General features: G+C 35.9%; 1 protein-coding gene across 1 annotated transcript in view; it reads right to left on the bottom strand.

Moving 5' to 3' along the window:
* Positions 1 to 14,785, bottom strand: part of LOC150093668 (CTD small phosphatase-like protein 2) — a 245,642-nt gene that overhangs the window by 116,344 nt on the left and 114,513 nt on the right. The window contains exon 4 of the mRNA XM_090413244.1: positions 3,042 to 3,198. Coding sequence (XP_090269370.1) covers positions 3,042 to 3,198 — 157 coding nt within the window. The remainder of the gene's footprint in view (positions 1 to 3,041; positions 3,199 to 14,785) is intronic.

Below are 14,785 nucleotides of genomic sequence, written 5' to 3' on the forward strand. Positions count from 1 at the left end.
GAATGCTGATAATACAGTACTCCTTTGTAATGACAAGGAATAACTTGGATGAATCCTTGACAAAATTAATGAGATCAGTAAGAAGAAAGGACTTCAATTCAATCCTACCAAGTAAAAGATTATAGTTCTCAAAGGAAATTATAGACAAGGAGGCTCCTGAGAAAAAAGTGTACCTCAACAGATAAAGAATTGAGGAAGTCAGGAAGTTCGAGTACCGAAGACCCATTATTAATGTGAATAATTGCTGTTCAGAAGATATCAGAAAAAGATAAGGATGGCTAAAACAACAGTCAGAGACTTGTCTAAAATCTAGAAGGATGGATCTAGCTCCACAGGAACAAAGTTGAGGATTCTGGATACAGCAGTTTTTTTCAAAAGCAACTTATAGATGGGAGACTTGGAATCTAAAAAAGTCTGAAGGAAAAGGATAGTTGCTTTGAGATTGTGTTTGCGGAAGGCTGTTGAGGATTTTATATACTGAAAGGCAGTCAAATGAATGGGTGGTAAAAACAGTAATAGAAGGTAAAGTTCCTGGAAAAAAAGATGAAGGGGTAGACCCTGAATGAGACAAATGGATGTTGTGTCTGAAGTAACTGATCTTCAGAGTGGAAGTATACAACGAGATCACTTTGTAAGGACTGGTGTTATACATCAACGAGGATGGAATCTGATGATATGTCCAGTGAATAGATGGATACTTAGCTAATTTTCTCTCATAATCTGATTTAGTCTTTCTTACCATACTAGTCACACTTTTTGCTTGTACTTTGTACTGCTCATGAGTATGCTGATTACCTTATGTTTTATATTCCTTCCAAATGGGGATTAAGTGGGTGAGTACAGATAAAAAGCAAGAGCCACACAAAAAAAAAAAAAAAAAAAAAAAACACTGTGAAGAAAATATAAAGCAAAAGGTGATGGTCAATATTCCTAACCTTTGGAATGAGTTTGATACTAATTCTCTCAAACAACTCTGACCACTTCCTATGCACTACTGACATTCTTTACTTGTAGCTTCTCAACCTACAATACTGATCCACGATGCCTCCTACTAAGTGTGTCATGATTATCAGCTTTATGGTTCAACATAAAGCTGATAGTTCCTTACAGAAAACCCTTCCTTACAGAGAATTTCACATGTTTAACAACTTCCCAGAACAAGACTGCAAGGTCAGAGTCTCCAACTGGAGGCAGAATGTCTACCAGATGCTATTACCAAATCCAGCACTCTCAAACCCCTGGTCCTCTCTATAACATGTTATACAGGTAATTATTCCTAGCAATTGTATAAATTCCACTTCCATCTTGCCATTTCCCCTTTCCAATCTATGTCCCCATAGTTAAAGCCTGCCATAATAATTGTTTGCCCTGCACTCATTGGGCTAATCTGCCAATATATATATCTACATCTTCCTGTGGAGTCCCTGATCTAAATCAGCAACCAACAATATATTATGTCCTATTGGTTGGTCTCTATCTCATGCCAGACAGCCTTAAATGAAACATTTCCCTAGACCTAAAATCCTCTTTAATTTCTAATTTTGTTGATCGTAGTTCTTTGGCTATCATCTGCAATACCCCTCCCTCCCACCCTATTCCCTCTATCCTCCCTGAAAATACAATACCTTTTACATTTTGTCCCTGTAACTATATCATTTTCTGTCAACCAAGTCTCACTGATGCCTATAATTTTTGGCCAAGTTGAGTTGACCAATGTGCCAAATTTAATTAACATAAACTTAGTTTGGTAGTACGCTGTTCATATTCATACTGTTTAAATGTGCCAAAAATATTTTCTTTTATTTCATTTCTTTTCTTTTCCAGTTTACAAAAATTGCAGAATTCAATGCTACATATGTGAAAAGTGGTCAAGAAGAAAGAAAGAACCTGTTGATATTTTTTTTGAATAACTGGAGGTTCTAGTCCTTAGAAAAATGTGAGAAGAAGACTGTTTCGAAGTACAGATGTAAATGGAATGAAAGAGGACAAGAGTGAATGGATGTTGAACCAGCAGTTGCCACAAGTTTACAGGCTTAAGGGAAAGAAGAGGAATGGTGTCAGCTAGTTCAGCAGAACATTAGATGAAAATGCCTGTAGAAGATGAATATGGTAGAAATGTATGTCATGAGTAGAGTGAATCTGTGAGAGAGGGGGTCACCAATTAAGTGGAGTACACCCTCTTCTGGACAGCATCAAGCATTTTTAGAGAAACTAAAAGAAAATAGTCCTATTTGTGTTTGAGGGCAATTTCAATGCATAAGCTAGAGAATGGAGATTCTCCAGATTAACAGCAAAAAGGAATTCTCTAATACATCAGAGTAAAATGAAAAGGCATACGATATGCTTCTAAAATGATTGCCATTTCCGAATATACTACTACACTTATTTCTCAAGGAAATCTCTGCATATATGGAAAAATTCATCTTGAAAAAGAGACAGAAAGATGTAGAAAGTTTTTTACCTTGGGTTTATTATATGTTAAAGATACCAAGAAATTTTATACTTGGTTTTAATCCTTTTACCAAGGAAGCAAATCAGTGTTTTGAGCATGAAATATATTCATGTCTGAGCTACTTGTATATAGAGGCCAATGACTTCATACCACTTGCCTTAGTATGCATCCCATAATGCAAAGCAACCCCCCCCCTTTTGGATGTGTATAATGCAATGCATAATGCACTACCTAAACTGGTTGTGACCTTTGTTGAGGTCTCATTGGTGGGAGCCAGACCGAGAGATACCAAAGTTGAAGTAATGCAGACACCATGTATATCTCATATACAAATAGCCAAAAGGGATGCTTGACCTTATTAATAAAAATCTCTGGATGAGAGAAAGTTGCAGAAAGTTTTTTACCTTGGGTTTATTATACGTTAAAGATACCAAGAAATTTATACTTGGTTTTAATCCTTTTCCCAAGGAAGAAAACATTGTTTTGCTTCCTTGGGAAAAGGATTAAAACCAAGTATAATTTCTTGGTATCTTTAACATATAGAGAGAGAAAGAGAATAATGATAAAACATTATATATAATTAAATTACCTGTTTCAGCATTTTTTGAAAATGTTTTTTTGATAGAAGTCTTTGAACACGCAACACTACAAATTAAATTATCATCAACATATTTCTTTTCTTGTGCTTTCTTCTGAGCAGATTTTCGCTGCCTTGTTAAAGTTCTTGTCTTCTTCTTACCTTGTGGCTATAAATGAAAAACACATGAATGCTGTTTTAACCAAGAATTTTTTTTTACTATACTGCCTTTTAGACTAATGACTTTTAATTAGTCAAACATAACTATTGTATTATAAAATTATATAAAATTTTTATATATAATAGTTATATAATAATATTATATAACTATTATATAATAAAAATTATAACAATACAACAACAGTTAACAGGGACAGTAACTAAAAATTTATAATTTGATATTTTTGAACAAATCCAGTTAAGAACAATTATGAGCATTGGTTACTCACAAAGTAGATGTGTTTAAAGTACAACTTTTTTTTCTAATAAATGTTTAGAATGTGGTGATTTTGTCACTCTTTCTTCTTAGATTCTATATGTAACTTTATTTAAGAGAAAAAAACCTTTGTAACTATTCCTCAGTTTAATAATTTGGCAGGTATCCTCAGCCATATCTACTGTAATGTCTTTTTTTTTCTATCAAATATATATACGTAGGCTGTTCAATAAGTTATAAGACTATGTTTATACAGAAAACAGATTACATTACCTTTAATTGTCATCATTTACATGGTCTTTTTCGAAGTAACTACCATGAGACGCGATGCATTTGTCCCAACATTGCATCCACTTCTTAAACACATGTGAAAGTCCATGTTTTAAGAGTTCTTTCAAAACCGCCTCCGTAGCTTTCGAAATAGCGGTCTCTTAGTGGTTTCTTGAGCTGAGGAAACAGCCAGAAATCGCACGGTGCGAGATCAGGACTGTATGGAGGGTGTGATAAGATATCTATGTTGTTCTTCTGCAAAACGTCCACTACACACCAGCAACATTATACTGGAATTGTGATGAATGAAGAAGAGGTAACTAGTCTATTACAGAACCTCAATGTCAATACGTCTGTGGGATTGGATGGTATACCAGCTCGTGTCGTACGTGAAGCGGCCAAAGAATTGTCAGTGCCCTTGACCATTTTGTTTAATTTGAGCCTCAGGACTGGGTCAGTCCCAAGGGGGTGGAAAGAGGGGAAAATAGTTCCACTGCACAAAGGTGGTTCCAAGGCTGCTGTTGAAAATTACCGGCCAATCAGCATAACAGGAATCATTATCAAGGTCTTAGAGAAAATAGTCAAGAGGAAAATAAGAGATTGGATAGAAGAAAATGGGATACTGTATCGGGGACAGCATGGTTTTGTGAAGGGTAGGTCATGCCTCAGTAACTTGCTCACGTATTATAACACAGTGACGGCTGAACTGGATAAGGGTAAAGGGTTTACAGCGATTCTACTGGACCTTGCTAAGGCCTTTGACAGTATACCACATGGAATTCTAATCAGTAAATTGCAGCATATGGGAATGGACATAGGGTTGGTGAGATGGATTGACGGAGAGATATCAGAGAGTGGTTTACTCAGGAGTAGAGTCCACAAGACGGCCTGTGACTAGTGGTGTGCCACAAGGATCTGTTCTTGGACCACTGCTGTTTAATTTTTAATAAATGATATAGGAAAGGATCTGAGAGGAACAGTTCATTTGTTTGCAGATGATGCGAAGTTGGGTAGGGCAATAGTGAATGCAGATGACGTCAAAATTTTGCAGGATGATTTGGATAGAATGGAGGTCTGGGCTAAGGAGAATGGATGTCAATTTAATGTGGCAAAATGTAAGGTTATGCATTTTGGGGTGAAAAGATTGGCGGCAGTTTACTGCATTGGTGGAACCGTGCTCCAGGAAATTGATGAGGCACGAGATTTAGGAGTGTTGGTGGATAAGGAATTGAAATTTAGGGGACACACTGCAAAAGTGGCCAAATCAGCTCATCAAATCATTTGGTTGCTGAAGAATACGTTGACAAGCAGGTTATTGTTCCTCTGTATCGAGCCTTGATAAGACCCCATCTCGACTACTGTGCTCAGATTTGGTCACCTAGGTTTCTTCTTGATGGGGAGGAGGTGGAGAGGATCCAGAGGCGAGTGACCAAGATGATAGCAGGTCTGTGGAATGAACCATATGAGAACAGGTTGAGGATTTGTGGGTTGCAAAAATTGGTTGATAGGCGGAGGAGGAGAGATATGATTGAGACATTCAAATTACTGAAGGGTTTCTATAAAATTAATTCAGAAGATATTTTTGAGAACAGGGCTGGTTGTGGGAGGACTAGGGGACATCCATGGAAACTGGGCAAAAGTGTGGTTAGTAAAGGTGTTAGAGCTGGGTTCTTTACTTTTAGAGTAGTGAATGAATGGAATGCGCTCCCTGAGTCTGTGGTGGATGCTGTGACAGTGAATGAGTTTAAGGTGAGGTATGATAGATACTGTATGAATGTCGAATAGTTGTGATGAATATGATTTGGGGCCTCCCTCGATGAGTCTAATGACTACCTGGAGTTGCCGTAATAATAGTAATAGTAATAATAGTAACATGTGGCCTTGCATTATCATGGTGCAATAAGAAGCCATTCTTCAGCAATGGATGCTTCCTTTTGACGTGCTGTACCATTGCCCATAAAACATCTGCATAGTATGAGCCGTTTACAGTATTTCCGGGTTCTACAGCGTGTTAGTAAACAATGCCTTCATAGTCAAAAAACATTATGGTCATAACTTTACCAGCCGATTTTACAGGTTTTGCTTTCTTAGGGGTAGGCGAAGACAGATGCTTCCATTCACTGCTTTGTTGTTTCATTGTAGGGTCATAGTGATACAACCAAGCTTCATCTGCTGTAATGATGCGTCTTAAGAAGTTGTCGCCTTCTTGTTCCAGTCTTTCTTTCCATCCTGTGCACACATCCACTCGATGCTGCATTTGCTCCGGTGTCAAGAGTTTGGGAATCCATCGGGAGCAAACACGTTTCAGTCCCAAATGTTCAGCCATGATTGAGTGAACAATTCCCACAGAAATATTCAGGACAACATGCAGCTGGTGTAATGTAATTCTGCGATCCTCCTTGATGATAATCGCTGCTGTGTTGATCATTGTCTCTGTGATGGACATTGAAGGTCTTCCCTCACATTCAAGATCTTCCACATTTTGCCTTCCTTCCTTAAAAGTTTTATGTCAGCGAAAAACACTTGCCCTCGACATTGCTTCATTGTGGAAAGCTTCGCGTAGCATGTTAAAAGTGTCCAATGCCGATTTTTGCAAACGCACACAAAATTTAATCGCATAACGCTGTTCCAAAAACGCTTCCATTTCGACGGCTGGTCGCGGCTAGTAGGTGCGCCGAAACAAGCTTGCATTTAGTCATGTGACACTCTGGCACATCAGCCTGTATACACCATCTATCAACCTCTTTTACAGTGACAGTTTTGAGTGGTTTTGTGACAGTTAAATTAGTCTTATTACTCGTTGAACAGCCCTAGTATATGTATTGGGACCTAAAGACATATGCACATTTAATAACAAATTAAAATTATTTAAATATATACATGTATACAGTTTGATTAGAAAATGATATTTTTACAAAATAAATAACTTTGTTGGAAGTTTTTTTTCCCCACTTGGTTAGACTATAATAAATTTAGTTTAATCCTTTATCCATGTGTAAGCAAACAAAGTTTGCGCCTGAAGTATCTTCAGGACTGAGGCAACTCCTGGTAAAGGTGGACTAAGCTCTCATCACTCCTTGTCTTAGTATCTCCCATAATGCAAAGCACATCTCCTTGCAAACATGTATAATGCTATACATTAAGGGAAGGGCCACTACCCAGAGGTGATGGTACTAAGGCAGAAGCAATAGAGAAGTAATGTTTACCTATAAAAGTTGCTAAAAGGTGTCTCACCTATTATTCAATTACTCTGGATTTAGAGAAAGATGTTGGAATTTACTTAAATATAAAGAGCCAATAGCATTTCAGCGATATAAACATTATTTAAATTAAGGGGATATTAACCCCACACTATTTTAAAACTGAATAAGAAACTCAAAGATTGGAATCAGAGAGTTTCATGCCGAATATAGTAAACTATAAAAACATAGGCAATTACTACCGTGAGCTAATGCAAGTAGTCCTAGTACGCAGTATAATCTCGGGCAACTCGTTGCAAAGGTGGGTAAAGTTCTGATCACTATTCTTGGTATTTTCCATAATGTAAAAACACACTTCCTAAGAAATGTATGCTGTTATTATATTATGGTGGGAGGTCACTACCCAGACCAGTTTCAGCTTTTTTTGAGGCTTCATCAGTGAGTAGCTAGACCAAATAGATATTTTTATAGTTTTAACTATAAAAATATCTATTTGGTATAGATATTTTTATAGTTTATAAAATATAAAAATATATAACTGAGAGGAGACCTCCACATAGCCTTTAAAGGAATACAGAGAACCGACCAGTGCTTCTGACCTAATGTCCAATCCTTACCTTCTTGTGGTGCACCCTGCTGGGTATCTACTTGGATACTGAACGAACCAGGATGGGATGGCAATTTGGGATTTAGTCGACCAAATTATATTCTTATTGGTTAAACCAATATACAAAATGATGGTACAACATGACAAAATTTCATGCCGGCTGGGGCGTCGCCCGGTTAAACAAGGCCCCCCGTTGTTTTCGCCAGGGAACCAGGGCGAACAGCAAAAAGTCAGCTACTGGAACAAATCTGAAAACAAACTACAACTCAACATCACCAGAGTTAAAGATCGGTACTATCAACGTAAGAAGCCTGAATGGCAAAGAAATGGAGCTAGCTGAGGAATTAGATAAGTACCAGGCCAACATAATAGGGGTGGCTGAAACAAAAAAGACCAAAACTGGTGAAATCTTTCTGAGCAATAAATACAAAATGTTATATTCAGGCATTGATAATCAAGGAAAAGAAGGAGTAGCCATAGTATTCAACACACAATACAAGGCTAATCTTCTTGAATGGCAGTCAGTCTCAAGTAGAGTAATGTGGGCAAATATAAGAATGGGAAACTGGACAATGAGACTTATTTGTGCGTATGGTCCCACAGAAGGTTCTACGTGAAGGAATTTTTTGAGGCTTTAGAAAAAGCAACTGACACAATGAAAAAGGAAAAATTGGTCCTTGTTGGAGATCTAAATAGCAGGGTGGGAAATGATTGTGAGACATACAAAAATATTTTGGGATAATTTGGAGAAAAGAGCAAAGCTAATAATAATGGCAAATATCTGTTGGATTTCTGCTCAGGACATGGACTGGTTATTACTAACACCATGTTCCAACATAAAAATGTGCACAAATTCACATGGAGAGAAGAGGCAAGGAATAAGAAAAGTCTCATTGACTATGTTATTGTTGATAGTGATGTTTTCTCCCTGGTGCAGGACACCAGATTGTACAGAGGATTTGAAATTGGAAGTGATCACTATTTAGTATTGAGCAGGATAAAATTGAATTTCATGTTGAAAAGAATAACATGTAAGAAAGTTTTAAAGCAAATAAAAGTTGAGCAGCTCTCAGATGTGAACTGTAGACTAAAATACACAAAGATTATTGAAGAAAAATGAAAGAGTTTGAGAACAGGAATCAAACCTTGGAGATTCAGTGGCAAACTCTGAAGAAAACATTGATTGATTCTGCCAGAGAGGCATGTGGTGAGGTTGTCTGCAAGGATAAAAAAATCAGAATTCCGTGGTGGACACAGGAAGTTAAAGAGGCAGTTAAGGAAAAGAAGAAAGCATATCAAAAGTTCCTGTCAAATAAGTCAGCTTGTGCTCTTAGAGAATATAGAGACAAATGCAAGAATGCTAAACACTTTGTAAAACTAGCTAAACAAAAGTCATGGGAGGACTTTGGGAAGAATGTAGAAAATAAATATCAAGAAGGTGGCAAAATATTCTGCAGGTTGTTGAAGAAGCTTAGGAATGGAGGAAAGAGTGCTGTAAAAGGAGTTAGAGATGATAAAGGTGACATGAAAACGGGAGAAAAAGATATCCTTGAAGTATGGTGTAATTACTTTGAAAAACTGCTAAATGAAACAAGCAGTGATGATAGCACAGTGGTAAAAAACACTGACCAGGCATACAGTCAGGAATACATATCCATACTTGAAGTAGAAAAAGCCATCAAAGGCTTGAAATGTGGAAAGGCAGCAGGAGTAGATGATATTCAACCCAGAAATTCTGAAGCATGGTGGTATAAGAGTTTTACAGTGGCTGCACTGCATAGTTCAGAAAGCCTGGACAGAGGAATGAATTCCTGATGATTGGAGTAGAGCTCTCACAGTACCAATAAATAAAAAGGGAAATAAAACTGAATGTGAGAATTACAGAGGTATTTCCCTACTGAGTGTACCTGGCAAGATCTATGCAAGTATACTTGAGAAACGGTTGAGAAGAATTGTGGAAGAAAAGCTTGGTGAAGAACAAGCTGGATTCAGGCCAAATAGAGGCTGTCAGGATCAGATCTTCACTTTACGACAAATAGTTGCAAAAGTATGGGAATATAACAAAGATCTGTATTTAAGTTTTGTCGATTTGGAAAAGGCATATGACAAGGTGCCAAGAGAGAAGCTATTCAATATGCTGCAGTTATATGGTGTCAATGGGGCATTATATCAAGCAATACTTAGTCTTTATTTGAGTTGTAAGTCAGCAGTTAGAATTGAAGAAAGTACAGGAAGATGGTTTGATGTTAAATCTGGTGTGAGACAAGGATGTACATTATCACCTCTGTTATTCATTATCTATATGGATCATATTATGAAGGTAAGTGGTATTAAACATGATATCAAAATTGGATATGTTAATGTCAGCTCTTTGCTTTATACGGATGATGTTATACTTCTAAATAAATCCACTACAAGTCTGCAAGATTCTCTGACTAAACTGAATAACTGTTGTAATAGATATGGTATGAAGGTCAGCATTAAAAAGACAAAGACAATGAAAATAGGCAGAATCATTGAAAATGTCAACTGTGTTGTGAATGGAGAACTTGTGGAACAAGTAAAACATTTGAGCTACTTAGGCACGATTTTTACTGAAGATGGTAAATTAAATATAGAAATAGACAACAGAATCAGCAAAGCTGGTATGGTGGTAAGTCAATTGAATAAATTCATATGGAATAAGAGAGAAATTAGTCGGAACACTAAATTAGCTGTATACAAGACAGTGTTCAAACCAGTTTTAACTTATGGATCTGAGAGATGGGTCAGAAATAAAACACTTGACCAAAGAATTAGAGACCACAGATATGAGAGTCCTGAGAAAGATTAGAGGCGGGAACAGATGGCATCAATGGCAATATCATATTAAAAACGAGGATATTAGGAAAGAACTTGACATTGTCAGCATCCAGGAATGCGTTAGCAGAGCTAATCTCTGGTGGTATGGTCACTTAAACAGAATGGGCGAGGAAAGATTAGCAAAACAAGTGTTCTCTGCCAGGTTGGCAGCAAAACGACCCAGAGGAAGACTAAGATATAGGTGGATTGATATGGTACAAAGTGCCTTAGATGATAGAAATATAAGATCTGATAATGTTGGAGTCCTGACAAGTAACAGACTGATTTGGAGGAAAATTGTAGATAGGAAGTTAGTAATGATGTAATTTTTTTCATGTAGTACTATCATATCCTGTACACCCCTTGTGGGTACATGGCAGGAATTTGATGATGATGATGATGATAGTTTACTATATTCGGCATGAAACTCTCTGATTCCAATCTTTGAGTTTCTTATTCGGTTTTGAAACAATGTGGGATTAATATCCCCTTAATTTAAATAATGTTGGAATTTTTTTCCCACTTGGTTAGACTATAAAAATTTGGTTTAATCCTTTATCCAAGTGTAAGCAAACAAAGTTTGCGCCTGAAGTATCTTCTGGACTGAGGCAACTCGTGGTAAAGATGGACCAAGCTCTCAACACTCCTTGTCTTAGTATCTTCCATAATGCAAAGCACATCTCCTTGAGAACATTTATAATGCTATGCATTAAGGGAAGAGCCACTACCCAGACCAGTTTCGACCTTTATTGAGGTCTCGTCAGTGGGAGCCAGAGCCAGAGGTGGTGATACTAAGGCAGAAGCAATGGAGAAGTCATATATACCTATACGAGTTGCCAAAAGGTGTCTCACCTTATTATTCAATTACTCTGGATTTAGAGTAATTGAATAATACTGTTGGAATTTTTTTTCCACTTGGTTAGACTATAATAAATTTAGTTTAATCCTTTATCCAAGGATTAACTACCTCTGGATCTCGCTCCCACTGATGAGACCTCAATAAAGGTCGAAACCGGTCTGGGTAGTGGCCCTTCCTTTAATGCATAGCATTATACATGTTCACAAGGAGATCTGTTTTGCATTATGGGAGATACTAACATGATACTAACACTCTCAGGGGACCCTGTAACCCCTGGAGAGCACGTCCCCTGGGTGGCGGATAGGGGAGCCCACCATGTGTGTGTGTGTACATGCGCGCGTGTGTGTGTGTATATATATATATGGTGGGGTGGTCCGAATATACTGAATAACGACTCGTGGACCAACAGGGCCATAAGGGGCAATCATCTTGATTGTAAGGGAAGCAGCACTCCCTTGGATCCCTAGCTGGATCTATCCTCTCCTTCTTCTACTTTGAGGAAGACCCACTTACTTTAATCCTTCCTATAAGGCCTTATCAGCCAACTCTTCTTACTTAATGACCCTTGTGCTATTAGAGTACTCGAGGGTCATGGGGTCTTTTCACTTCTGGCCTTACAACTATGTCCTCTCTATAAACCTTACTATATTTCTTCTATAATCTACCCTTTCCCCTTCAATATACCCTATTCCTCCTATGGGTTTAAATTCGGAAGAAGGCGAGTTCAGAAGCCTTAAGGTAGCAGCCCTACCACTGAACTATTCCATTGTCAGGCTAGTCCCCTGAAACAAAAAAGAAATTAAAAGGAACTATGAGAACTGAAAATTTTAATGTGATATACAGTGGAGTCGACAGAGACCAAAGAGCACAAGCAGGAGTCATGATATGGATACATAACTCCCTTTCAAAACAGTTAAAACATTATAAATTATGGAATGAAAGAATAATAGAAGCAAGAATAAAAATAGATAGAGGCTATTTAACAATAATTGGTTTATATGCCCCAGAAGAAGGAAGAGAACAGAATAATATTGATTTTTATAATCAGCTACAAAACATATAATAAAATAAATAAAAATGATTACATAATTTTAGCAGGAGACTTAAATGCAAGAATTGGAAACACAAAAATTAATAATAATATAGGAATACATGGAGAACACACTCTAAACAGAAATGGTAAAAAATTGATTGACTTTGTAGTTTATAATAACCTAAAAATAATGAATTCCTTCTATAAACATAAAGACATACATAAATATACTTGGGCAGCAAGAGGATGGAAATCAATATTAGATTACTTCATATTAAATGAAACGACATCAAAATTTTCACTAGATGTTAGAGTTCACAGAGGATATGAAATAAGCAGTGACCACTTCCTTGTTAAAATAAAATTAAGATTACCACCTAAATGGCTACAAGTAACAAGAACAGAAAGAAAAATTGAAACATTTGTTTATAAAACTAGACTATTGAATGACACAAATGTACAATGGCTATATGAACAAAAAATTAACCAGTATCTAGATAAAATAAAACAAAATAAAGAAACAGAAATAGAATGGCTTAATATAAAAATGATACTAAATGCAGCAGCAAATGAAAGCTTAGGAAAGACCAAAAAATTCAATAAAAGAAAAAAACTGAAGATCTGGGATGATACAATCAAAGAAATAATCAAAAAGAAAAAAGAAGCCTATCACAAATGGTTAAGCAGTAAAGATTAGAAGATGAAATAGAATATAAAAGAATAAGAGCCACAGCTAAAAGAGAAATCAGAAAAAGACATAGAGAATCATGGAATAAATTTGTTTCCAATTTAGAACATGATTTATATAAAATAAGACCCAATGTATATAAGATTTTGAAACACCTAAATGCAGATACCAAAGAAAACATAAAATTAAATACCAAATTGAAATTAGAAGAATTTCTAAATTACTACACAGAACTGTGGACAGACAAATATTTTAAAAAAGACAACTAGCAAACAATTAACAAAAATGAAAAGGAAATAACTGAAGAAGAATTAGAAATCAGCCTGAAAGAAACAAGAAACGGAAAATCACCTGGAGAAGATAAGCTAGGTTCAGAACTATATAAATATGCAGGAACAAGTAAATTCAAAGGAAGACTCTTATTATTTTTAAATAAAATTTACTCAACTGGTATCCCCCCAATAGAATGGAAAAAAACAATTGTGATTCCTATCTTTAAGAAAGGTAATAGAGATGACCCTAAAAACTATAGAGGTATCAGTATACTAAATTCATGTTACAAAATATATAGCAGAATCTTAAATAACAAACTAATGAAATATTCCGAAAACTTTATTCTAGAGGTACAAAATGGATTTAGAAAAGGACGATCATGTATAGACCCAGCCTTCTGCCTAAAATTAATAATAGAGAAAAGAAGAGAATATAATTTAGAAACACATATTGCATTTATTGACTTTGAAAAAGCATTTGACAAAGTTAAAAGAAACATATTATTTAACATATTAAAAGAAAGACAAATACCAAATAATATCCTAAAAGCTGTCACAAGTATATATGAAAATAATCAAATACAAATAAGATTAAATCACGAGCTATCATATACAAGAGAGATAAACCAAGGGGTCCGACAGGGATGTCCCCTCTCAGCAACTGTTTTTAATATCTACTTAAATGAAATAATAATAAAATGGAGTAAAAACTTACATCAAGGAATTAAACTTTCACCTACAGTTAACTTAAACACTCTCCTCTTTGCAGACGACCAAATAATAATTACAAATTCTGAAGATAACTTACAGAAAGCTATTTTAAATCTAAATGAGATATCCAAAGATTATGGTATGATAATATCAACGGAAAAATCAAAAACTATGGCCTTTAAAGGACAAGATCCAGCAAGAACTAAAATAGTATTAGATAACAAGATCTTAGAACAGGTGAATTCATTTAACTACCTAGGATGTATGATCACTTATGAAAATGAAAAAGATATAAACATAAAAATTGCAAAATATTTAAAAATAACAGGAGTAATTAACTCTATATTTAAACCAAACCTAGTTCAAAAACAAACCAGGCTAAAAGTATACAATACATTAGCCCTACTGGTCTTAATGTATGGAAGCGAAATCTAGACAATAAAACAAAAAGACAAACAAATATTAACAACTGCAGAAATGAAGTTTATGAGAAAAACTGAAAAGTATACCCTATTTGATCACAAAAGAAACGAAGATATTATGAAAGAATTAAACCAAGAACCAGTAATAGAAAAAATTAAAAAATATAAACATAAATGGATGGAACACGTTCAAAGAATGAAAACAGAAAGATTACCAAAACAAGCCATTATGGAAAAAGAAAACCAGGACGTTCTCTTAAACGATTCAACGATGACTTTTAAGGCCGGAACAGGCGATACTAGGCCTAAATCCTTGATACGTATGATGATGATGATGACTAACATGATGATGATGAGATGTGGTCCACCTTTACCACGAGTCGCCTCGCCCTGATGATACTTCAGGCAAACTTTGTT

The sequence above is a fragment of the Typopeltis vanoorti genome, chromosome 23 (genome assembly GCF_054136105.1).
Source record: "Typopeltis vanoorti isolate ZY-2024b chromosome 23, IOZ_Tvanoo_1.0, whole genome shotgun sequence".
Classification (NCBI taxonomy): domain Eukaryota; kingdom Metazoa; phylum Arthropoda; class Arachnida; order Uropygi; family Thelyphonidae; genus Typopeltis; species Typopeltis vanoorti.